The following is a 26,914-nucleotide window of genomic DNA, read 5'->3' as shown; positions in this document are numbered from 1 at the left end:
CCACCGACTACCTTCTAAACCCGTATCTTCTTCCTCCCCAGTACATAAGGACTTGCTCTTGTCCGGCCCCACATTGAGCTCTGTGGATACTAGAGGGACAAGACAGTCATTGCCCACCCCTGCAGGAATTCTCCACTTGTCTTCTTTTCATATCTTGAGGATGATTACTATACTCAGAATAATGACATGAATTACATGGTCTCTGCTTACAAAATAGGACGTATGAAAAGAACAGTCCATGACATTGTTCTGTAACCTCACTGTGCCCATAGGCTACACTGGATTTCAGGATTATTACCCACAGGGAAGGCCAGGGTTCCAGGAAGACGTGCCCAGGAACTATGACGCATACACGGCAGGACTGAGCGAGGAGGAGCAGCTGGAGAGAGCGCTGAGAGCCAGCCTCCAGGACCGAGGTAGGAATCGTGCGCCTTCCACCTATTTTAAAGCATACATCACATGGTGAGATGGTCTGAAAGAGGAATATTTGTAGCAAATGAAACTTTAAATAGTTTATGCAAAGGATATGTAGATGGAAAAAATGTGTGCACATTGTGATTACAGGGAATGGGGTGTGATGCCGATTCCCAGCCACCTAGGCTCCTGAGGTGCCAGACTTTGTGCTGTTAATGTGGCTCTTTGAATAGGCCCTCTGTACTCGGTGCCGTGGCATTAAAGTCAAGAAACTTCGAAAAGAAATCCTTAGGTGGGATGACCTGACATTGCATGTTTCCTGATGTGATGCAAGATGAGGAATGCAGCACCACAGATGACATATTCTCCCCAAAATCTTTACTGTAATTAAGCCATCACGTGTAAGTGACACTACAGGAAATGCACGGACTAGGGGAAGAGCTGAGTAATAAATACCATGGAGAAAAAACCAACAAAACGTGGGATTTCTACAATTCAATGGGACTAGTATCCTGGGGGGGGGGGGGGGGGCGGCGTCATAAAAAAAGCAGGCTGTGGTTTTATATTAAAAGGAAATAATCAAACGTAACATGAGAACCTTGAAAAGCTGGCTGTACAATACACATTTATTTTGAGAAAACTGGGGAATTTTATATTTGGACTGGATAGTGGATGCTATTAGGTAAATAATCTTACTTTCTTTGATGCGACAATGGTATTGTGGTTTAGTAGAATGTCCTTTATTCCTGGGAGGTACACACTGAAGTATTTAGAAGCAAAAGATGATGTCAGTAACCTGCTTTCAAAGGTCGGGTCAGCCCAAACAACTCTCTCCCCTCTCCTCTTGCCGCGTTCTCACTCACTCTCCTCCCTCCGCAAGTCCTACATTCAGATAAATTTGGGAAACTGCAAACAATACCCCCTGAAGATCCCGACTGACACCAGTATACAGACCATCCAAATTAGCTCTGCCACCAAGAAGCCAATTTATTACATTAATGCTTTCCAAACCCGTTTGACCGCAGAATTCATGGCCAATCAGTGATTTTAGGAGCATGTGGATCTGGTTCCAGGGAAACTGATCGAAGGAGACTCCTTGAAGTGCATCAGACAGTAATCGGTGACAGCGAAGTGTTGCAGAGCGTTTATCTCAATTTCGGTTCTGTTTTCCTTCAAACGTGTCGTGATTGTCTTGCTAAGAATGAGAAACCAAGGGGACGTTTCAGAAAGGCCTTCACTATATCTTAGCCCTTTCCTCTGTGGAAAAGTACTTGGTGTGAGTTTATTTTATGAAAGTCTGACCATATAGCACATGCTATTTTCTACCTTACCTTTTTTCATTCAGTGTTATGCTGTAGTCATATTTTCACACCACTGAATTTTGAATATATAGTCCTTCATATATTGTCTTAGATTTATACCTAAGTCTTCCTTTTTTGTGGACAGAGAACTATGATACATTACAAATAGTGCTTTGTAAAAACATCTGTATTTGTCGAGATTATTATATACTTTTTTTTCTTTGATCTGTTGACATACGGAATTATTTTGATTTTCAAACTTGAGGCAGGTTTCTATCCCCAGGATGAGTATCACCTGGTGGTGATATTTTACGGCCCACCCTGGTGGAAATGCCACGTGCCCCTGAAAAGAACGTGCACTCCGCTCTAGCAGATGGCTGTCCTGCACGTGTTAACCCCATTAACTGAGCTGATGGGGTTGCTCAGGGCTTCTGTCTCCTGCCAATGGCCTGTCTTCTCCTTCCGTCCCCGAGAGGTACTGAACACAGTGTTGCTTTGGGGTACCCTCAGCACACCAAAGGCTTCCGGGTCCTCTCCTGTTTCCTTGTTTTTGGGGGGGAGCTGATTATCCAGAGAGCTTTCCTCGGTGTTTGCTTGGACTTCAATTCCATGTCTTTTCTTTGTACGGGAACTTGGCCAGGTTCTCTGTCCACTGTTGTCGCCCAGGGGCACACACATCTGTTTCTTGTTACCTCTGCTTTTTAGTCTGGTGGTGGGAGGCGAGTAGGGGGTATGCCCTGTTTTTTTTTCTCCCCCATCCACTATTTATGTTATTTCTATATAGAATAAGCTAAGGTTTAAAAAATTAATTATAGTTGACATACAATGTTATATTAGTTTCAAGTATACAACACAGTGATTCAACATTACGCCTTAGTCTTGAGCAGTCACTGTGCTCCTGGGTTTAGAGGTGTGGCCTTCTCAGCATTCCTGCCCCCCCCCCCCCAGGGCTAGAGATTATTTTTGTTTTGTTTTCCTTTCTCCCAGGCATTTGAGGGTTTTGTCCCATTGGGAGGACCTGCAGAAGGATCTAGGCAGCCCTTGATATGAGCCTTTCCTGCAGTGGCTGATGTTCTCTCCCCGGGAATGACAAGGGGCCTCTTCCCTGCACTCTTGCCGCTCTTAGGTGAGGACCCTGTGAGGTCCTGAAAGTGGGTGTGAATTCCTTTGTGTTGCAGCCCCAGTATGTTCTGTGCCATATAGTCTGTGAACATACTCTGTTCTCTTGCTAGCTTGAACTTCAGCAATTGGTTAAGTTTTGGCTGAGATCCTTTTGTTAGTGTCTAGGTAAGCAAGAGCTCCTGCACCATTTCAGACTTCTGTTTAGTTGGGTGTCCCACTGTCCCAGCTCTCTGATGGGTTCAAGAGAAATCAGTAATTTGAAGATTGTCCAGCACTTTGTTATGAGGATGGAGTGGTGCTTTTTCCATCTCTCTTCGTCCCAGGTGGAAGCGGGAAACAGTCCTTATTCTTCCTGAGTCTTGAATCCATCATTCCTCGTGCATTTTTTTACTAGGCTTTTTGTTTTTAATAAAAATCTTTTCCTCATGAAGTAGGTGGAATCTTTACTCCTTTTTTGAAAGGCTGGTCAATGCTTAATTTTCTCGTTTGATTGCCACTTTTCAGAGTAAGAAGTTAGTGAAGTAGTCAGCCAACAGTACTGTGATTTGAAAGGGCCAACTAATAGAAATTCACTTGGTAGAATGCCAGTTTAGCAAGAAACATCCAGAACCAATTAGTTTCAAACTGTTCTTCAGTTAAATATATTAGAAGAATAAATTAAAGAATCAAGGTAGCACCTGTTTAACCTCAGAATTGGCTGTTGTCATATTTCTTAATAGTACCTGGCCATAATGACATGTCCTAGGGCTCATGCTGGGACTAATAATACCAAGGTAGCCTGTGTAGAAGAAATATCGAGAGAGATCCCTGTTATTTCAAGGGGCTCTCACAGTCCTACTATTAGCAGAAATCTTGTCTCGCTCTGTGGGCAGTCTCGGCTTTTATAAACGTGTCCAAGAGGCAGCTGATACCACAGTAATAGAACAGTTTTGGAAAAGGGCCATATCTTTCTTTGAGTCAAAAGCAGACACCAGCTAGGAGCACTAGCTCATTGCATTTTCCTCTCCCCCTCCCATGTATAACTTGTGCCTTTTTTTTTTTTTTTTTAATCGCCTGCCACCAAGTTCAGCTGGTGGCTGGGCCTAAAGCCTTTTCAACACGTGGAGTAACTAGGCCTCTTGTCTCAGACTCTCCTGATAGGCAAGTGGCCCAATCACACTCCGCTGTGTGCGGATCAAGCACTCAGCACCCCTCCTCACACTGCGTGGTGGGGGCGCTGCTGAGCCATGTGGAAGACGATGGGGGTGTAAGCTACAGAGGTCCTGGCTGCAGACTGGAGCCCGATGCCCCTTGGTCTCACAGTCCTGAGATGTAAAATTGCCGGGAAGCCATCCTGGAAAAACATATCTAGGTTTCAAATTAAGATCTAGTTCTTTTGCTGTTTACAGGTCCCTTGAGGATACCTTTGAATACTGTTTATAAGTAGCCTATGTGCATAGGGAACCAACTGAGATACATTTTAAGTAAAAAAGACAGTTCATTTTGACTAAGTTGTACATTTTCGCTGAAGCTACGCACGGAGGTATCTAAAAGCAGCATCTGTCCTGTTTATTATTGTGTAGAAGCCTTAGGGGGAAATGGAATAAATTATGTCCGTGTTCTTTTGATCTTTCACAGTGTGGCCCACAGAGAAGGAGGGGACTCAGTGGCCTGAGCTTCAGTCCTACTGTATCCGTGAACTTATTGAGAGCGAGTCACTGAATCTTATCAGACCTTTTTCTATTATTATTATTGTAACAAAAGCGTTGAAATGGGTGCTCTTCCAAGTCCCTTCTTTTTCCATGATTCTGTTAGCTCTGTGCTGTGATCGCTGTGTGATTCTGCCTTTGGTTTTCCATAGGAACAGACAGCTCTCAAATCCTTTTCTGGAAATCCCATCTGAATTCTAGATGTCCCGAGGTGTGCCATGCTGAGGGCCTGAGACAGGTGGTGATGGGTGCCTGAGCTCATCTATTATGGTCTTTTAGACTTGAGTAGCATTTGTTTTCTGGTTATAAAAGTATCAGGGGGGAGGGTGCGGATTTTTCTCTACCCTTCTAGGTCCAATAATTAAATCTACATGAGACAGATTAACAAAAGGAAATAACCAAATTTAATTACATAAGTATATATGGGAACTCCACATTACCTGAGAGGTGCAGAGTCAGAGGGAAAGTGAGGGATGTGTGACACTCAGGGGTGAGGTAAGGCACCTGGGGCTTCAGAGGGAGGAGGGTCATTTGCTGAGTGATAGGAAGAGCAGATGTTCAGTAATTAGAAGTTTGTCCTTCCCTGTATATAGGACATAAAAAGTGATTTTTGGTAATAACTCTTATTATGGGCAAGGCCTCAGTTCAAGCCCTGGAGGGAGAAAGGGATAAGTTTCTCCTGAGCCCGCAGGATCTCGATTCAGCTCAAATAACCCTCAAAGTGGCACATTTTGGTGTCGCTCTCCTGAACCCCTTCAAAACAATCCACATTCACTGTGGAAAATATACATCGGCAAAAAGAAGACAGAAAATAACTCACAATCCCACTGCCCAGAGAGAAATCATGTAACATTTGAGGTGCCACCCTTGCAGCTACCATAATACAGGCACCAGAAAAACCACTGTTGGTGTTTGGGAGAAATTCTTTCCAGTTCAGTGGGCATTAATTGCCCCTTTCCTGTTGGTTACTGTGCTCGGAATGTTCATATACCCGCACAGAATCCTAGGAAATAAGCATTTGTAATTATCTTTATTTCAGATTGTGAAACAGAGGCACAGAGAAATCAAATGAATTGCCCAGGGTCATGCTCTAAGTGATTGACACCAGAAAAGAAGGCCGCACTTGCCTTGTCTCTGGGCACCTTCCTGAATTCAGAAAACTGACAACTGGGAGGTGCTGGGGCCACTCCAGAGGTCTCCGCTAAGGTGGAAAGACTGTTGTTACAGACTAACTGGCACTTCCGTTCCTGTCCTTCACTCGGATATACGTTCTTTTTCTTTTCTTTTTTTAAGCAAAAGTCCCTGGCAGGAATTAAAAGTCGTGAAATTAAATAGTTTGTATAGGGAACAAATGCACTTCTCACACAGAAGCCTGCATTGAAGGTACCTCATAGGGTGCACCCCCCAAAAAAACGTTTACTGCAGACAATCATAAGTAACCTACTGGGCTGTTATTTGCTTCTACCAAAAATTGTAGCATATGAGTTTAAAAATACTGCTTTAACATGGACACATTTCGGTTAAGGATATTTACACTGTTAATGTATGTAGGACTCAATCACTCTTCAACAATTTTTCTTTTAGAAAAGAAGTGATTCATTAAAAGAAAAAAAAATTTACTCATGCTAAGAGTGCCTTGAGGCATCAGGATTTTATGTTGTGCTATTACACGAGACTCCAGCTACGTGGCAATGGGGATCCCGCACGTGAGAATCCTCAGTGCCGTGCATTCTGCCTCTTCAGGCTCACCCAGAGAGGCGCACGCTGTTTATCCTTACGTCGTGGTGTTTGCTGGTGAGACTCATGTTGGTTTTCCGTTTATCACAGAACCTCAAATAGCTTTCAGAGTGGTCTAGTTTCAGCACATGGCAGTTCTCCAGGGATCCAGAACTATTTATAATTCTGTTGTACTTCGTTACAGAGAGCCAGGTGTGAGAGCCGTGCCTAATATGTATCTACATATCTTCACGAATCTCAACCAGGGACTAGAAATCTTCCTGTGTTGTGACTATGATAGTTAAAGCTAGTTTTGTTGTAACAGAACCAGAATTGTGCAACATTAGTGAGATTACATAGTAAGCCAATTCAAATTATATCGTAAGCATGTGCTTTGGAAGACCTGCAGGTGACCTCGGCATGCTGTGATAGGAGACCAGTTAAATAAATCATGATATGGAATAATACTCAGCCATGAAAAAGAGAAGCAAGTTCAGACTGTGCCGGGCGAGAGGCAGGACACAGCAGTGTTCTTACGAACTCATTTATTCTTGTAAGACTCAGGAAACGTACTATGAAAAGGCTGCACTAACATTTAATGAAATGCCCATCGTCTTATTTCCCAGGATAAGGTTATGGCGACTTTCACTTCTTGTTTTGGCTGTACTCCATTTTCTAAAATTTCTGCGAAATCACGTAGAACCTTTATAAAGAAAAAATATTGTAAAAATAAACCTATGCATTGCTAAAAATATTCAGTATCAGCCTTGCTTTTCTCTGATGCACAGTTCCATCCCATTTAAGTCACCCAGAGGTGTTTTTGTAGAGAGACACAGTGAAAACTACCTCGCACATTCACCTCCAGCCTCTGGCTGCATGTGGACCATCAGAGTGGCGAGAGTGACTGAGCGGAGCTGGGGGTCCCAACTAGCCTCTATCCAGATCCTGTCCCCGGTTTTCTTTTTGCTTATCCGCTTCATGCCCTTCTTACCTCTACTCCAAACCTTCCAGGCTAGTGTGATCGGCACATTTCAGGCAAGAAGGCCAACTGCTCCTGTTTGAGGAGCTAGCCCTCCCTGGCTCCTACAAGGGCTCCTTTTTCCAGGGTTTCGGACACAACTGGGTCCTGTCTGGTCTGAGGCTGCTTTAGCACCACCGAGGAACCTCGGCACCAGGTGTCTCTGTTTTACCTTAGAGTACACACAATTTAGAGCTCCGGGCGTTTACCAAGCATAGGCTTTCACACCTGGCCCCTTTCATCTCCAGGGAAGGTCATCTGTGGTGGTTGGAGCGTGGAGGTCTGGGTCCCACAGGAGGAGGCGTCTGGCACACCTTCTGTGGAAGAGCATTTTGTATTGCAAAATGCAGAATTGTGTGGCTAGAAAACAGTGCGGGTAGACTTTTGAATCATTGCATGCAGGAGTCTTTACAAACCAACCGAAACAACCCAAGGCCCAGTAGCTTTTCATGTCCAGCTCAGTGAGACTGAAAGGACATGGTTTGCTTTTGACGAGGGGGAATGCTGAACTAAAATGTAGCCACCCGTCAGCATGAAGGGAGATCAGTGTTTAATCAGTGTCTTCCAGAAGTGACACCTGTGTAGGACACGTGCCGTCTTCATTCTAACTCTAAGCGGTGTCCCTAGGGTTAGCAGAGCCCCTTTATTGGCACCCTGTGCTGCAACCAAGACAAAGTTTAAACACCAAGTGATTCACAACTGCGCAGAGGATGCTTTTTGGTGAGACACACGGAGGTGAGGTGGGAAATGAGCCTCTGGCTTAGATAACTCAGGCCCAGTGAGGCCCATTTTGAACATAACTCTGACACTGACACTTGCCAGGTTATGGCAACATTTCCCACCCCTCGGTAGCCCTAATTATTCGCTAATTATTATCACTTTAGTGTTTTGTCTGTCACAGACATGTGTAGACAGGGCTGCCTGGTCTGTGGGCACAGCCGGTTAGTGGAATGCTGGGTCCATGTGTGCCATGAGGAAGGGGCCCGAGTCGATGGCTCGTTTCTGTTATACTTTCGCTCATCACGGTCCTGCAGGGACAGGGCTGGGTGGAAGTTCAAGGGCACCAAGAAATGCCTTTCTCCACCCACTGTTTAAATCAGTGGCCATTCTGGCAGGTCACAATCTAGCTGAGCATGATTTACATAAGCAATGGCTGAAAAACCCTGCAGCCCCAGAAAATGTTCAGTCAGCAGCGTGGCTCCTCTTATTAGCCTAAGGAGAAAACAACTCACCACCAAATGCCATGGTATTGTGGACGGGATTGAATGAGCCCAGAATCAAAACACTGCTGTGTTCAGCTGTGCGACCTAAAGCTTGTCCCCCTTGAGCAGCAGCAGTTATATAGCTTAGACCTTGACAGCAGGCCAAGGGGACGTCTTCCGAGTTAATGAGCAATTAGGACGCTCTTTCCCGTCAATTAACCGGCAGAATAATGAGATCAAATAAGCGTTGTCCTTAAAAACACCCAGGCCTGTATTTTCTGAAAAGCATATCTTTCTCTGCTCTTTGCAGTTACATGAATAGACAAGCGACTGCTTAATGTGAAAATAAATTAAAAATTGCTCCTACAGCAAACAGAAGAGAGAGGTGTCCAAATAGGATACCATTTACACTAAACACGGGTTTTCCCGAGTGACTGCTGTGACGTCAGAGCATCTGCTATCGCCATGATTGTCTTAAAGACTGGCAGGCAAAATGCTAAGGCAGTGAGCATTCTTTCTCATGTGAATGAATGTATAGTATCTAAGTTTCAGGCAGTGTTGGTACTGATCATAAATTCTAATTTGTGGCTTTTAGGCCATGGCCCACCTAAGAATTTTGGTTTTCCCCTGGATGTGACAAAGAAGCTAGTGAAGGGCATGAAGAGAGGGGTGAGGTGAGCAAAGAAAATGGATAAAAGCCCCAAGGTGAGGGATGGCCTACTGGAGGAATGAAGTTGGCTCTGACTGCATTGTATTTTTCAGTGTGAGGGTCTGAAGGGTAAGATAGGTGGGAATCAGGCTGTGGAAGGCCCCCTATGCTGTGTTTAAAGGTTTTGTACTTGACCCTGGGGACAGCGGCAGCCTTGAGTTTTAAGTAGGGGAGCAAGTAGAGCAGATGTGGATTTTAAGCTTGCTGTGCTCCGGGTGGGGGTTGAGTTAGCACACCAGGCACCATTGTAAATGATCTCTGTAAGCTTATGTATGCGTGTTTACATGTGAGTACATGAGTGTTCATGTGCATGTGTGTTCACGTCCTCCAACAACAACCAGTGGGGTGAAATATACTGCTCACCCATTTCAGAGAAGAGGCTAGACTGCAGGGCGGCTAACCAAGGTCCCGTAGCTGGTAGTGATGGAGCCGAGCCTGGAGCCCAGGCAGGCTTGGTTCCAGAGTCTGTGGACTTAATCATTACATTACTTTGCCTTTTATGTTGTATTAGTAGGGTCATCACCATCATATTTTAATTAATAATTATTTAATAATATAGTTAATACTATTTTTAGTGTTCCATTAAACACTACTAGTAATTTACTAACTTAGTTAACTCATTTATAGTCATACTCATTCCTATTGAAATGAAATCAAAAGTTTTTGTGAATTAGCTGCTTTCTGTAAGATATGCATCAAAAAGTTTTAAGTTGAGTTATCCCAGTAGAGGTTATTGTCTTCCTGGTCAACTTTAAGTTTCCTGTGGGAATTTCTACAGCAGGTTTCATGGTGGGGTGTTTTCAGGACCTTCAGTGGATAACTGTTAAAGTCTAGGGAATATGAAATCTCGTCCCTGCACTTGTCCGGGCATCCACATCATTACACTCCCATTTAGAGCTGTTTCTACCATATCACCCCAGTTCATCTTTACACATAATCTGTAATGAAAAAATAAGCTGAGTTCTTCGAAGAGGGATAGTGCCCATTCTGACCATCGCTGAAGATTCCGTGCTACCTGGGAGCGTTGTCAGCAGGATCCTTTAGTACCTGCATTTGCTTTGAGGAGTGCAGACATATATCAGAGAAGAGACGTCTCAGGTTCGGGTCCAGCCCACCACAATAAGGCGAGTGTCACAACAAAGTGAGTGGTAGCCTTCTTGCTGGTGGAGGGCCTTGCCGTCCCTTTGTAAAAAACGTAACACCTGTGAAGCTCGACAAAGCAAAGTGCAATAAACTAGATACGGCTGTGTACAGTGAGCAGCTGGAGTCGAGGCAAGAAAGATGCACGTTAATGTAAGTTTTCCTGGGCTCCAGGGATCACCTTGGATCAGCTTGCTTGCTTGTGTCTTTAGGAACTCTAGTGATTTTCTGTTACCTTGTATTTTTAACTGAGCTTTCATATGAAAGGATCCAGAACATCCTCCAACTAGATTTTCTTTTATGTATTGATTGTTTTGATGCTGTAAAATTTTGACCAGATGAGTCTGTAAGTTGTTGCATGATTTTCAGGATGAAATTAGGGATCATCGACTTCTCATATTTTATTAGTTGTCTAGTTTTATAAGTTTATACAGAAATGGATTTTCTCTTGAAATCCGCTCCACTCTTGACATCTTGCTGTGTTCAGGAATATAAGGTCTTTGCATTGGGAGGGACCTTAGCAGATGCTCTTCACGTGTCCCTGCTGTTCCACGCAGCATCTGTGAGACGGGCCATCTTCACGCTGTCAGAAATGAGAGTCGGACCTCATAAACTAAAACAGAGTAGTTCTGTCTTGGGTGGACTGCTGCCAAATTGGTACTTCAGGGAATTAAAATGGAAATGGCTTGATTAAATGACCTTGATTTAAAAATTGTTTTATGGTAGTTATTGTATGGTAGTTATCAGGAGAAGTTTAGCCAGCCAGCCAGAGCAAACGCCGCCTATCAAGAGTTTGAGTGCTGTGTTTTTAAGTATATGTAGAGGGGGAAAAAAGTAGGCAGAAGGGCTTAGACTGTGCCCGTCGGTGTGTGATGAAGACTGTGCAGCCTTGCTTTCCCACCTCAACAGGGCAGAGCCCAGTGAGAGTCCCAGCTGTCTCTCCTTCACCAGTGAACAGGTGACGGGATTTATGGGGATTCCGTGGCTGGGGAATGACACCTTCCTCGTGGGGCTGCAGCAGTGGCCACCGGAGACAGGAGTTGAGGGGCACCTGGCACGGAGAAGGCACATTTCCTCTTCTCGCCTCTTCATTTCCCTTTCTCCTCTCCCATGTTTTCTGTCTCCACTTATCTTAGGTCACTTACTACAGTTTTTCTTTTTGCGTCCATTTTAATCAATTTCAGAAATTTCTCCAAAAAACTTAATTATAGTAACGAATGCTTAAGCACCAACATTTAGCAGTCCCTTTTTATGTACCTGGCATAGCAAGTACATTTCAAGCATTTTTTTTCATTTAGTTTTCACAAAAACCTGTGAGGTTGGGTGCAACCGAGCCTTAAAAGAAACTAAATGAGGGATAAAGTTGGGGTATGAATCCAGGCCTCTCTCACTCCAGGGCTCTACCACTCTGCATGTTGCTCCAGTGACCTCATTCTAGGATACTCAGTTCTCTTGCCACCCCGGTCCTAGACGACGATGATTGTGAACACAGTAACGTCTGTATACACCTGTGCTGGGCACTGGTCTACACCCTCTACGTGTATTTAAGGCTCAGCACAACCTTTGACAAGTTCTGTTGCTATTCCCATTTTTGCTCTCCCATTTTCAGATGGGGAAACCAAGGCAAAGAGGGGTTGAGTAACTTTTCCACTTACCCAAGATCACATAGAGTTTAAACTGGTGTTCAAACTCTGGTTCTTAATCCCCCAGCAGTCTTAAAAATTATGGTAGATCTCAGACTAATCAAAAGAGAGACCAGAACACTTTCCTGCTCACCTCAACCATCCTGGCTGCTCTGCCCAGCTTTCCAGTAACTTGCAGGATTCTGTTCTTACCCTTGCTATAGTCCTTCTAAAGTAGTGATGCATTGGATATTTCTTCCAGAGGCTAACCCAAGACAAATGCCTAAGCAAGGAAGAACAAATAGCAAATTCATTAACTAGGAACCTATTTACAGTCAGTAGTTCCCAAGGCTCTGTGTGCTGTCAGTGCTTCTCTATCACTCAGAGTTGCTAGTAAATGAAAGTCGTTGCATCTTTTCAATTGTCTTGATATTTACAAGTCTCCTATTTCACCATAGGAAGCAGCTTCAACAAGCATGTTCATGTGTCGACAGTTCTAATTAATACAAGTAATTAGTCCTGACAGTGGGATTGTGGCAAGAAGACCCATTCATAAATTCGCTAATTATGTTACTCCGCTCAGAATCTAATCGCAGTCTAGTCTTTCATCATGTCTGTATGTGAGCAAAAGGCCATCTTACTAGATTCTTCACACTTTCACATTTACTGCTAGTAAAGGAATTTTGTCAAAATTAATTTCTCATTGGACCTTGTTTCCAGTGTGCAGGAACTAGTGAAGAAAACAGACAGCTTTCTGGAGAGAAATAAACAAGAGAACAGGAAAAGCCAGGCAAGGAAGGAGGGTGGGTGAGAGGAAGACGTCATCAGCCTGTCCGCGTGCTTTCTTACATATCCAGATCTTACACCTTTAGTGTACTTACTTGTATCCCTTTTGTGAAAGCTGAGATAATTTTATTTAGGCTATTTGTATGTTTATGGTATAGAAAATGTGAGGCTTACTTATTACTTTAATCCAAGTCTGAGCCCTCTTCTCTCTAATATAAATAGTTCACTTTTTCAGACAGAAAACTTCATCTGGAGCTGAGTTTTTCAACCTTAGTGCTATTGATGTGTTGAGCTGGGTAATTCCTTGGTGTGGGGCTGTCCTGTGCATTGTTGGATGTGAGTAGCATCTGGCCTCCACCACTAACGGCTAGTGCACCCTTCCCCCAGTAGTGATAGCCACATATCTCTAGACATTGCCAGTTGCCCCTGGGGTCAGAACCACCCCTGGTTGAAAACTGTGCTAGAGAGTAACTTTAGATTTTTTAAAAATCAGGTAAAACTCATGTATAGGGCACTTACATTAATTCAGCTGTGGTCACATCAATAAAGCATATAATTTACAAGTAATTTAATGGTACAAAATCCAGATTTGGAATGATAATTCTTGAGCGGCAGTACAGGCGTACCCTAGAGACACTGCAGGTTTGGTTCCAGTCCACTGCAGTGAAGCGAGTTCTAATCTTGCTCCTTGGTGGGTCTTGCCTTCAATTTGCAAAAACACGCAACACCTGTGAAGCACAATAAACCAAGGTATGCTTGTACCTCCCTCGTACCTTTCAGTGTCCCAGGGGTCCCCTTTGGTAGAAAGTGGAGTAGCTGTATCTGAAACCCCTTTGCCTCTCATGTTGGATGCATGGGCTCTTAGCATTCATGAATTTGATATTTATGGTTTTGGCCACTTTTAGGTGATCCTAATGTTTTGAGTACTCAGCTGCAGGTTTTCTTTGTCCCTCTTTTCAGTTCATTAATTCCTTCCCTTCTTGTCTTTCCTCCTACCCTGCTTAGATTTCTAGTCTTTTGTTTTAGTTACTGTCTTACAAATACCGTCCACATCTTTGCTGCCCAGTCCTTCCACCTGTCTGGAAAAACCTCAGACTTGTGTGAACCCAGCCACTGGGCTTCTCAGACCTGCACCTGGCAGCTGACCCTGATTGAGAACATGGCCCAATAGAGCAGACTGAGCCCATTACAAATGCACATCAACACCTCACCTGTCCTCGACTCTCCTGATCACTTAATTCTGGGTTCTCTCTTCTTCTCCCAAGGCTTTTTGTTACTATTTATACTCCAGCAACTTCTAAATTTATCTCTGAAGCCCAGATCTCTTTCTGAGCTTCTGAAATTACACATAAACCTGCTCAAAGGCATCTCAAATGCAGCATGCACAAAACTGAATTTGTAAAACCTTTCCGCCTCCCCAACTTGTTCCTCATCAAGCGTTGCCTCCTGAATGTCATCAATCAATAGGTCCTCTGAATGCTAACTCAGAATATGTCTCAGTCCTTCCACTACTTTCCATGCCATCCATGACTGGGTGGTAGGAGATGCAGATGGAGAGGTCAAGAGCCAGAACACGTAGGGCACCTGTCACTGTGACGGCCAAAGAGCTCAACTGTAGATATTTCCCAGTGCCCCCTGCAGAGGCATGCTCTACCCATTGCTGATCAAGAATTAAAATTTATCAAGATACAGAGTAAAAAATTATTCCAATAATGGCTTCTCCTAAAATGAGTTGCAGTATTATGGGTTAGAGAAATGGAAATCTAACAAGTAATCATGAATGCCAAAAAGTCATCATATGCAGAAAATTGTGGGAGGGATAGGAGTTTTTAACTTTAGATTTTTATCTGGGCAATTTGGTATAAATCTGTTAATACAACAAACACTTTAAGAGCCCTTCTAGGAGCCAGGCACTGTTTATTACCAGATCATGAGAAAACAGCTGGACAGATTTTCATGTGCATAGGGTACATTTAGGATATCCTTAGAAAAATTTATAATTTCATTTATGGAATTCACTGTTGGGGATTTGGGGCACCTCACAAAGAGGTGGTCCACCTTCCACATCAGGTTCTCAAAGTAATTCCCAGACCAGCTTCAGAGCATCATCTGGGAACTTGTTAGAAAAGCAGATTCTCAGTCCACATCACAGACCCACCAAATCACGGACTCTGGGGGTGGGGCCCTGCTCTCAACACACCAAAACATTCTCTGTGTGCAGCGGAATCACCTGCAGGGCCAATCGAAACCCAGGCTGCTGAAATGAGCCAATGTTCGAAGGTATATTTGGGAAGCAGTAAACACGATAAATGCCCTAGTATTTTATAGTGATGGCGGTGGTGGTGGTATCTATGGGTGCATTTTGTGTGGTGAAAAAAATAAAACAGGCTGGGTAGGTAAATGGCCTGATTATTGTGGACTTTGTCTAAAATTTGTATTTTCATTTGGAAAAATGGTAGTAATCTCTGAAAGTTAGCTCCAAATGTATGAGAAGGAAATGGAAATATCCCCATACACATGGCAGCTGTCCTCAACTGTTGCAAAGATGAGTGGTAGCTGAGGGCCTCAGGCGCTCAGCCTTTCTTATAGAAGCAGTCCTCTCTGTTGGATGGGATGGTACTGGGGGTGAGGGAAGAGTCATTTACCATAAACTTATCGAATACTTTGCCTAAATAGGGAAGGAGAGTTAAGCCTTCGCTAAGAAAATGGTTCCACGTTTCTTAGTTAAGGGCCGCTGTAGCCAATTGACTTAGCTACCGAAGAAAGCTCCAGAAAGGGCATGCCGGAGTGGCTGCAGTAGACAAACTTCTTTTCTGTTTTTGTTCTTGAGCTGTGCTCTGCTAACTCAGCTCCTCTTGCCAAGCCAGTTTCCCCTCGCTCCTAAAGCCACATGCATTTTGAAGGAAATGTAATCCATATGTCCCTGAGTCACTTTCACCCAAGTCATTAGAATGCTCTTTTGTAAATGTGATTTCATGTTTGAAGTCCTTGTAAAGTATTTTTAGGAGACTTTTATTCTTCATAATGTTGGTTTTTTCTTGGTGTGTTGTCTTGTTTTATTTACACACACTGTATATCATCATAGCAGACATTCTGCGGCGAGACACGAAAGAAATTTTGAAGCCAGAAGGAGGGGCTGGTCTAACGCATTTGAAGCAGCCAGATCCTATTTGCAGGCATTTAGGACTCGTCCCTCTTCAGTGTTTCATGTTGCATCCCAGGCTGCTTCTACCTGGTCATATCCCCCCCTGGCCCCCTCCCACCCTGCTCCCCAAGAGGGTGCCGATGAGGAACAGGGGAGAGAGGAGGGAGTAATGACAGACCCAGACTGCCTCCTGGGATATATCTCTACGCTATGTCGTGTGACCCCCTCTTTCCAAAACCAAGTTCACTTCCCCTTTTACCTACTAGCATGGCCCACTGGGAGGGTGAAGGTGTTTCATAAAATGCCCACAAAGAGAGAAATAAAATTTAATTTAGGAGCAGTCAACAGCTTCTCTTACTTAGGGCAAATAGATGGTGTCTGCTCAGGACTGAAGCTAATTGAAAAATGGGGTGTTGTGGTTTTTTTTACTGAAATAGTTTTTGTTTGTATTTTAATCTCTGCCTCTTTGGAATCTTATGACATGGATTGAGTTTTATCTGTACAAGAAGCCTCCTGGTTTATGTGTGTTTGTCCCTCGGGAGCACCTGTGGGCTGCAGAAGGCACAGAGCAGCCTCGTTTTCAGGGTGAGGTCCATGTCCGTCTGTTCGGAGCACTGGGTCCTGTGCAGGCAGCAGGTGCAGCCTCAAACACAGGAAGAGACATTTGCCACCTGGAGGAACAAAGATTTAAGGGGTTAACACTTTTGCTTCTCATCTTTGAGCTTATGGAACACTTTCCCCGTTTTTGTTTAAATTTGGTCCTCAAAACTGCCCTGAAGGCTATGGTTTCTTGGTTTCGACTGGTTGTGTTTCCATGAGAGGTTACGTTTCTAGTTTTCTCAGGTGGCTGTGACTGTTGGCGTGTGCCTTTGTCTCCACTAGGCCATCAGCTCCGTGAGAGCAGAGATGTCCTGTCTATCCAACGGGGACATTTGAGGACCTGCAAGGGCTTTTCCTTTGGAAGCCCCATCCCGCATCTAAACATACAATCCCATCCATAGTATATAAGTATGTCTTAAAGTAAATGAATATAAATGTACATATGCCATACATATGATACATCACATACAGGGTGTCCAAAAAAAACGTATGCACACTTTAACAGCTGATAGCTCAATTTTGAAAATGAAATGTATTTTAATAAACACTGCCTTTATAATTATCCAAAGCGTGTGTATACATTCTTTGGGAGAACCCTGTATATTCCTTGATGATCTTTTACAAAACTCCTCTAGACCATTTCATTTGTGGCAGGGATTCTGAAGTTCATTCTCCCCAGAGGAAGAACAGGATTTACCTGGCGTCAGTTTAAGGAGGTAACTGCGCAGGGGAATTATGAGATGTTCTCTTGCGCTGAGACGTGGGTGCCCATGAAGTGGGTGCCAAGGGGTTCCGTCTGGCCTCGTTGTCTCAAGATGCTGGGAGGGAGGTATTTTCATGTCCCCTTTCCACCTGCTTCCCCGGGCTTTGCCGGTCACCCAGAACTGTCCCCACTGGAACAGTGGTATTTGTGTATTCAGAGCAAAGCCCGGTTGCCTTAGGGGTATTTTGAAAAACAGTTCACAGGTGTGATCTCTCTGAGTCACCCCTCCTTCCCGGCCCAGTCCCCCTGCAAGGACTTGTCCCATAGTTTATATTTGAGCTGTTTTCCTTCTAGAAAACAAGGTAAACTAGACCAAAGTAGCCCAGCCTAAAAGTTCTAGAGACGGTCATGCTGGGAAGTGCCAGGTCTCTTCTCCCTTGGCTGCTGCTGTAAGGAGTGGCAGCCAGGTGGGAGAAGCCCCACCTGCTCCCTGGCCGGCTGTCTTCCTCTCGGCCTCTGAGCCTTCCAGCAACTCCAAGGCCAGCAGACAAGAGTACTGGCCCTGAAGTTGTCATCCCAACTGTTTACCCTCCTAGCCTCTCTCTCCTGAGAGTCCCCTTCTGTTCACGTGGACCCGCTGGTAGAAGAAGGGCTCCCTCTCCTGTGATGGACCCGAGGGCCGGGTGGTGGGGAGGCCCGGACAGCCCCCCAGCCTCGCCTCACTCTGGAGCCTGTGCCCAGTCTCACAGGCCGTGAGTTTCTCACCCGGGATTCCTCTTACACAGCACCGGGTGCAACAGTCAAAGCCAACGTCAGGATTCTGGCCCTTCCGTGCCAAACACTCGATGTTCTGAGTATAATTGGTCATCAATACAGGTCTGAAAGTTGGTTTGAAATGAGGTGGGCCATGTGCTCGCCTTTGAGCCAGGTGGGAAGAGAGGTCGGTTGAGGAACACAGAACTCTTTGATGCCGGTTAACCGCCTGCCCACGCACGTTTGAGTATGTGTGGCCTGGCTTCAAAGCAGAGCCACAGTTCTCACGGAGTCGAGCATTATGCTACCTGGATGCCAGGCTAACGGTGCCTTGCGGCTGCTGGGCCGTGGCAGGGACCCCTTTTGATTGAAACCTTGTTGGTGCCCATACATTGTCCATGCTCTGAATCACAGGCCTGTCGCCATAGCCAGTTAATGTGAGAGAGACAGTTTCCAGCTTGAGTTAACACAGCTGCTGAGGGATCTTGGGTAGATTTCTTAACTTTCCTGAACTGTCTCAGCATCCATTAGACAAGGGCTGTCTAGGTCACCTCTAAGGCCTGGCTAGCTTTAAAAATTCTGTACACATTTAATACTAGCCTCATTGCACTGGTCTCATGGGTGTGAATATATGATTCTTTTAAACCATAGATTTATATCCACCTTAGGCTTAAATAGGCTTTTCAAGAGAAGAAACTGTTCCTTACCCGTCCTTATATCCCCTCAGTCTGGCCCGACACACAATACATGTTTTCAATTAATATTGGTTATTTAATTAAGGAAAGGGGAGAGGCAGCAAGTTGCTAAAAATTAAAACCAGTCTCAGAAAATTTGGTTAATGAGGAATTTACAAGTTGTAAACCAAAACAAAGGCGAGATTGGAGAGATGACCAGAAAATTAGCCATGTCCTCCCCCAGGCTGTTCCTGGTAAGGAAAGCTGGCTCTTGTCCCTAATTGTGCTGGAAGTGCGTCAGAGGGCCCAGCCATAGCATAACTCCACCCCACGGAGGAAGCATGAATGTCAGCAGTTGTTAGTAAGAGGGAGGAGATGAGTCTCGCAGTGAACCTCTAGGTTGTCAGATGTGGTGCCTCACTGCTCAGGAGACCTCAATTTGAGAACATACATACTTTCCAGCAACTCTAGTGGACTTCACGTCCGACTCGTAGGACCCTGCCACAGTGGCGTCTGTCCTCAGGCACGGTGCTGAGGTCAAGCTGAGCAAGGACTTCACCCACAGTGGTGTGTGTGTTGCTCTTCTGAGTCCTGAGTGTCCAGGTGGTGACTTCTGTTGGATCTCTTGTTCATTAAATGAAGATGCACAAAAGAGGCTACTTGATTTTTCCAGTTGGCCGAAAAATAAATGGGATTTTGCCCCTGGAGGTGATTTGCATGGGGCTTTCCAGGCACCAGGATACTCCTTAGTGTCTGGTGCCCATCCAGAGGGCAGGGTAGATGGCTACCTGCCTGCCCACAGCATGAGAGGTCATGACTCATCTGGAGCAGAGGGCGTTGTCAGAGAACGGGAGATCATGCCTATAAGGTGCTCGGCACGTCCTGGGTGTCCTGCTGCTCCCGTCCCTATTTTCAGGCCATGGTCTCTTCTAGGCTGTGCTCCCATGGTGTGGGTGAGGCCTAGGCCCTCTGCTCCGAGGGGACCCCGTTGAGGGCCTGAGGAGGATCAGGTCTCTTGGCGGTGGCCATGAAATTGTGGTCACAGTCCCTGTGTTCTTGTTTGGAGACTAAATGCAGTGTGGACTGGAGTAGGAGTGAAGTCCCCCGAGTCTTGGGCCCCAGGGACACTGTGCAGGTGTGTGTACAGCACAGGCGGCTCTTTCTTCAGGAGGAGCCCAAACAGTGCTTCCAGGCAGGACCTGGGGGACAGCCAGCGTGGGCCTGCAGTGCCTCATCACCGGGCCCTCGGTCTGTACCACTTCTTAGGTCCTGGATCTTGGAGGTATTATGCCCCACCCCACCCAGGACCTAAGCCACCAGAAGACAGAGAGAAGGAGGGTGCCGCCTGGTCAGTGACTTCCTATGGCGAAAGCACGACTTTCACTTCAGCCACTTTGACGTAGCAGCACCAGGGAGCAGGGTCCCGGAGAGTAAGGGTCTGTTGTAAATGACAAGCCCTATGAGCCTTACCCACCCACACCCCAGCCTCTGCCCTCCCTCCTCCCTTCTTTCTTTTTCCAGTTACAGCCCACTTTCAATATTATTTCATATTGGTTTCAGGTGCACTGCGTAGGACAGACAACCATACGCTTTACAAAGTGATCCCCCCAATACTTCTGACACCCACCTGCCTGCCGCAGTTATTACAGTATTCCGACACTGCTCCCTGCGCCGTATGTTATGTGCCGTGACTGTTCTGTAACTGCCAACCTGTATTCTCACTGCCTTCACCTCTGTCGCCCGGTCCCCAGCCCCCTCCTGTCTTCCCTGGTCCTCACCTGTGCGAGACTGGCTGCCTCACCCTAATGAAGAATGTGTCCCCTTAGGTCACATTGCACCTGGAGCTCCCCGAGGACACTCATTCCCCCAGAGGAAGTGGGAAGAGGCCGGTGTGAACTCGAACGTCAGGGTCTGTGTCTTTATGGGAGAGGAGAGGACAAGGCTCCTGAAGCCCGCAGGAGCAGAGGACAGGCGACGGGCCGCCTGGGCTGTACTGTTCCTGTGACTTGTTTTCCACGTGGAGGTGCAGCCTTTGTAGAACTTGGGGCGGCTCTGTTTGTCCTGCCCCATCCTTTAAAGCCCATCATCTCTTTCTAAGAGGCCCACACCAGCAGGCGATGGCGAGAGGCCTGGCGTTTGGGACAAGACGCAGGTTACTGATGCTGTGATAACAGGCCCCACAAATGCAACGTGGAAAACCAGCCACTGCTCTCCCAAAGTGCCTGCTTTCGTGGAAGAGGGACCTGCCTGGTCACTGGGTTCTGAGCCTTTGTTACCTAAATGAGGTGCCTGGGGCCCAGCGAGGCCAGGGGCCCTCTGCTCCGATGGCCACTGAGCATCTGTGCTCCCCCAGTCCGGACCTTTGTCTGTACCTCAGCTTGCTCCCCTCCTTCTGTTTTGCATTCAGCGTGGTCTTGCCTTCATAACTGCATCCCCTTTTCCTCTGTAAACATTAATATGAAATATATTTGCTTTGCTTCTTGGCCTCACCCGCCCCTGTGTGTCTGAAATAGCCGGCTGGAATTCATGAGATTGTTATGTCTTCAGATGTTTATAATCCAAAAGAATCCCTTATGATTTTTTTAAATAATAAACCGACTTGGACGTTGGTATTTTCTGTTGGAAAGAGGAGCCAAGTTCACAGTGCAGCAATTACAATGCAATGCATTATGTATAATTTGTAGTGCGCCCCAGGAGCAGTGGTAAACCGTGAAATGCCGTCCGGGCCCCACAGCATAATTAGCAGGATCAAACGCAGCTCAGAGAGACGCACAATAGTTGCCGTCTGAGGTCAATAAAAGTAAGGAAAAGTTCCGATAAAAGCAGTGCACCCCAAATTATATCAAGAGCAGCCCCTCTATCAGGCTGTGAATACGTCCAGAGCCTTTGTTGCTAATTAAAGAAACCTTTTGAGGTTTAACAGCTCATAAATTGGCGCTGGGAATGCCCCATTGTTCTGAGGTTACGAGCCTTGTCTTTGAAATGTAACAGTTGTACTTTTATATTGCATTCCTCCGAGAGCACCATTGTAAACACCAGGGCTTGCGTTTCAACTTAAATTCGAACAATGTGGTTTGAAGAGAGTTCACCACATCAAAGGGAGGCTGTTTGGGCATGTTTTATAAATTCTTCTCTCTATAGTATTTAAAGCTACAAGTGACTCATCCAAGTGTGTTCCATTTAGATCAGTGGTGTCGGTAGAGTGTCCTCACTGGGGCTTTTGCTGCCCTTATTTTTTCTACCCTAAGAGAATTGTCTGAAAACAGGTCTAGGCCTTTTGCCAAGTCAGTTGCCCTTAATCTACTATCTTCAGATCCATAGAAACAGTTCTGGAAATGTTGTTATACTGGGTCTGAACAGCAACAAATGTGCCTTTTCATGGTCAATTTTTTTTTAATCTCAAAATATCCACTGTATCAACTTGGAATTTTTTTTATGTACCAATTAGGGCCCCTTGCATACCTTCTTAGCCTCTCATTTAAAACAAAACAAAACCACTATTTTTATTTTTATTTTTTTGCTGAGCCAGTGGTTAAAGTGAAGAAAGGCTGGGTGGTAAAGGGATAAATGTGGGTGCTGGTTTCCAAAGCAGTGTGAAGAACTCTGGGCTTTGATCCCACCGCTGGGTGCCCAGGCCATGTTATTTGCCGGCTGTGGGACCTCGGAAAATCCCACACCTTCCCTGAGCCTCACTTTGGCCATCTGTAGAATGAGGACAGTGCCTACACCTCCCTTCCTCCCTCCTTCCTTCCTTCTCTCCCTCCCTCCCATCCATCCATCCATCCTTCCATCCATCCATCCATTCCTGGGGAGAGCATGGGAACAGACCCTCCCTGTTCGGCCCCCACACGTCACTGGATAATCAGTCGTGCATCACTACTAACTGGGTAGCAGGAGCTTTGGAAAAGGGGGTGCTCTTGTGAGAGCTCAGGCAGAGGGGTCACAGTCCCTTTCCTGGGGACTCGTGCTGGAGCTGAGGGCTGCCGGAGGAGGGATAACTAGTGAGCTGGAGCTGAAGGAGGGCAGGTGTACTGGGCAGGGTACAAATTTGGATCTTTATTCTTAAATGAAAGGAAGTTCTTGGAGGTTTAGGGCAGAGGATCAAGTTGATCAAGAAATGTGTGGTTTTGAAGAGCTGCGGCCCACTGTGAGAAGAAGGGCTGGTAGGAGAGCCAGGGAGGTGCAGGAGGTCACTCGGGCTCAGACACCAGACCCGGCTCCCGAGGCCGGCACAGGCGGAACTGGGGGCAGAAGGGCCTGGCGCAGGCAGACGGAGAAGAATGCGTGAGTTTGGGGAGTGTTCACTTAGAAAGGCAGGATTTGGTGATGGGTTGAAAAGGGGCAGGTGAGCAAGAGGAACATGTCTGGGATGACTCTAGGGGCTGGGCATGTGTGACTAACTGGATGTATGGTGGGGACATTCCCAGGACCGGGCGGCCTGGAGGGGGGTTATTAGAATTACAGGTGCCACCGACTCTTGATTGCCTCGGGCCAGGTGCTGACATCTTTCATTCATCTATTTCAGGGCACATCTCTACCGTAGGTCTTCACACCACACAGATAAGAAAGTTGAGGGTCAGTGAGTACAGTATGCAGCTTGTCCAAGGGCACAGAAACGGGCAGAGCCAGTTTTCAAACTCGGTCTGTCTGGCTCCGGAACCTTTCCCCTTCCAGAGCCAGGCAGCAGAGGCGCACGTTTGTAAAACTAACGCCCACTCCAGATTTGACATGGGAGGTCTGGGTGATGCGGGATGCAGAGGCTGAAAGGGGAACAGGAAGCTGGGCAGTGGGACAGGCCCCCGAGAGACCTAGGTTCTAGTTCCTCCCCTTAGCTGTGCAAAGCGGGAAAGCCTCTCCCCCTCTCTGGGCTTCCATTTCCCATCCCTGAAATGAGCAGGTTGGATTCCACCATCCTATGTGCTCCCTTCCCTGCTCTGAAAATCCATGATTTCTATGATGGACCGGTGCACTTCACACACAATCTCCTTCCCAGGCTTAATGGAATCTTTAGAGCTTCTTTCTTACGTCTATAGCTGGGCCCTTCAGTGCCAGCTTTTAACCTGGCCACAGCACACACTTAGATATTTCCAAAGAGGCTCAGAAGGCCGCACGTTCCTCCCTCTCTTATCTAAATCATCAGTTATCCAAATTCAGCCTAATATTAGATTCCTAACATGGAATTCAAAGTCTAGAAACTGTTCTGAGGTCTCCCTTTCTATTCAAAAATAAGTTTTATTTTACTAGAAAGGATTAACAGACTTAGGAGTAAGTCATTTCTGTTGTTTTGAATATCTGTCCATAGCACAGGCCATTTTAGAATTATTTCTGAGCAATTCTAGGTCAGTGTGAGCCAGTTAGAGGCAGGCTGTTTGAAGGGGGTGAAAACAGTCGTGAGAAGCCCGCAGGTCTTCCTGAGGCTGGGAGGGCTTATGGATTAGGAATGCATGCCCACCACAAGCACATGTTCTCTCTCTCTCTCCCTTTCTCTCCCTAATGAGCCACAAGACCAGAACTTGGGGGTGAGTTAATCAGACCTAAAAGAACACACAGTAAATGGTAATTAGGCTCAGGGTTGGGTTGAATACCATCAAATGCAGAAACAAGCATGTTTTTAAAATGACCATCAGATTTCTGGGACAGTTTATCATATCTCAGAAATTCGGCACCATCACCACGCTCACTCTGACCCACATACAGAATTTCCCAGCCCTTAGGTGCAAAGAGCAGGGTCCTGCTTATTTGTATTTTCCCAGATGGCCTCTCACTACACTTATCGCGCAGAGCTTATCCCCTCTGCAAGGACTAAAGGTCGTGTCGGCCTCACCTTCCGAGTTATCGAGGCCTCGGCGGGGGAGCCCACCCCCTCTGAGAACACTAGCTGCAGCCATTGGAAGTCATGGCTCTGTACTTCTGACAAGGATGTCGCCCTTTACTCGCTTTTACCTCCTCCCTCTCCTGCCTTGTGTTTACCCGCAAAGAGCACATCTGGTCCCTGTCCTTGGGTTGCTCTATTTCCTTGTGGTGCAGTTGGGTGGGTGGATCCCGGGGTGCACCCAGCCTGTCCCTGCTGGTTTGGGCACCTTTGAGACTGGCGGAGGTGCACCCCGATGGCAGGTTTTTCTCAGAACAGTTTGCCTTCCTCTCATTCCACCTGCGAGAGGACGCGGCTTTCGGTGCCTGTGGACGAGCTTTGAACCGTGATTCTCTCCTTGGCCCCGACCACCTCAGAGACGGCTTCCTGGGCCAGGGGTTGCTTTTGTGATTATGTATTGATATCAGTATCCCCGAACGTGTAGTTATGGACTAATCAGACTTGTGCATTTGAAAAATAGAAATAATTTGAATTTTTAAAGTTTTTAAGGTAGCATTCAGCTTAGAGGCACATAATACATCTCACATCTTGGCCAGTTTCTAGCTATTGAAAGTTCTCTAAAGTATCCGGAACCCTGAGCCCAGGCAAACTTCATGCGTTTCATAGAGGAAACAAACATGGGTTTGTAGCCTCCTTTAGGCTTGTCTCTCTCAGGATCTGGGAGCTGGTTAGTGGTCAAGGCTAGAAACCTCTCGAGATTCCCCCACCTTGAGCTTCCCCAGCTGCCACCATTTTCCTACATTTCTCTGTGGCCTCCAGCCTCATTGACCTGGCCTGGTCCTCCTGTCCCCCTCTCTGCCCAGTCCCGATGGCATGTCAGTTATCCACCAGACATTTATGATGCATCCACCATATACTAGGCACCTGGATCCAGAGGTGAATCCTTTGGCTCCTGAGTTAGAGCGACTCAGGCCAGTTTCCTCATCTCTGATGTCGTGACTAATAGAATCTCCAGGGCATTCCTGTAAGTGGATTTGCTCTGTTCCTCGGGACAGAGGGGTTGCTTTGCTGTCTTACTTTTAAAATCTATCATCTGGAGTGAGCATCACAGCGTGACCTGGGAAACCACCAGGGTCTCAGCTCAGGACAAGAGACTGACTTGTACAAAACCAGGGAGAACTGTCAGTGCTGGGGCCTCTGCCGATTTCCAGGGCTCAGGGAGCACTCAGTCTGTAAGTCCTGCTCCTGCACCTGGAACCAGAGCACCAGGCACAGTCCAGACGAGCGCTGACAGCCCTTCCCTGCCTCGCTTCCTCCTGCTGCCCTTCTGCTGGGCTGGTTCAAGAAGGGGCAGCAGGAAAGAGTGGGGGCAGGTGTCAGTGGCTGAAAACATGAACCTGTAAACAGAGCCACTTTGCTTAGGTTTAAGTAAGTCATTTTAGCATTACCGCATCTAGCACTCATCTTATTACCACAGACTGTATCTGTGTGTCTCTTCCAGTTTGGAGTGACAGGGACACAGATCACTCCAGTGACAGCACTGAGCTGGGCAGGCCATGTACACAATAGCAAGAGTAAATCCCGAGTTCAGAGCTGGTTGAAATATCTGCACCCGCGTCCATGCCACGACCCTGTCTCTCCGTCTCCCTCTCCCGCTGCCTGCCAGTCTCCTCTGCACTGGGAGGAATTGGTGTGACGTAGAAGCTGCTAGACGCCGGCAAATAATGCCCAGCTTTCAGACCGTCCAGAAATAAACAGCTCCGTAGCATTCGGGGCAGCGGCTTCTGTGAGCCCATCTGTTTCAGAGCAGCCCTGATTGTGCTGGCGACGTGGATGCTTTGTTGGTGAATTTGTCGTTTTCTCTGGCAGATTCAGCATCCTGGGCCTCTGGCTCCCCCTGCAGGCAAGTGCAGGTACTGGAATGCAACCCAGCATGGATCTTTTCAGTTGAAAAATCTGAGTTCTGTGTAGCTCAGTGGTTCCCCAAGGCTAGCATAGGTCAGAATCCCCTGGGAGCCCATTAAAAATACAGTGGCCAGCGCTCGAGGCCGAGCCTGCTGAGGGGAACACCCTCTCAGACAGTTCATGTGTTCACACCAGCGTTAGAGAATTATCGCCTGGAATTCAGGGACCTGGAGGTTGGGAGTGACCCCACCATGTCTTACTCATCCCCAAATGGGAAATGACAAAGCCCGCTGGAGGTCCACACTCCACCCTCTTCCAGTTTATCCTGTAACCTTGTTGGTGCTAGTCAAAGATTTATGCCCTTGGAACTCATCAAAAACATTTAAATTGGAGAACCTGGCAAACACTGCTTAAGCCAGTGCTCCTGGTGGCAGTGCCAGTGAGGAGTCTTGCTGACAGCATGACCCCTGATATGACCCAATGGGAAGGGCACGTTGCCTCTGTTGTCTTCCCCCAAACCCATAACCACAGACTCATCATGAGAAAGACATCAGGCAAAGCAAATCGAGGGACATTCTCCAGGTGCCTGGCTGGTCTCCTTGAG

General features: G+C 46.4%; 1 protein-coding gene across 4 annotated transcripts in view; it reads left to right on the top strand.

Annotated features, from left to right (window-relative positions):
* RHBDD1 (rhomboid domain containing 1) overlaps nucleotides 1–26,914 on the top strand; it is a 145,580-nt gene that overhangs the window by 51,856 nt on the left and 66,810 nt on the right. For all 4 annotated transcript variants that reach the window (XM_081141908.1, XM_081141909.1, XM_081141911.1 and 1 more), the window contains exon 6: nucleotides 273–416. In XM_081141908.1, the coding sequence (XP_080998034.1) occupies nucleotides 273–416 (144 nt within the window). The remainder of the gene's footprint in view (nucleotides 1–272; nucleotides 417–26,914) is intronic.

The sequence above is a fragment of the Miniopterus schreibersii genome (assembly GCF_964146895.1).
Source record: "Miniopterus schreibersii genome assembly, chromosome: 7".
Taxonomy (NCBI): domain Eukaryota; kingdom Metazoa; phylum Chordata; class Mammalia; order Chiroptera; family Miniopteridae; genus Miniopterus; species Miniopterus schreibersii.
This window is presented reverse-complemented; position numbering and strand designations above follow the sequence as displayed.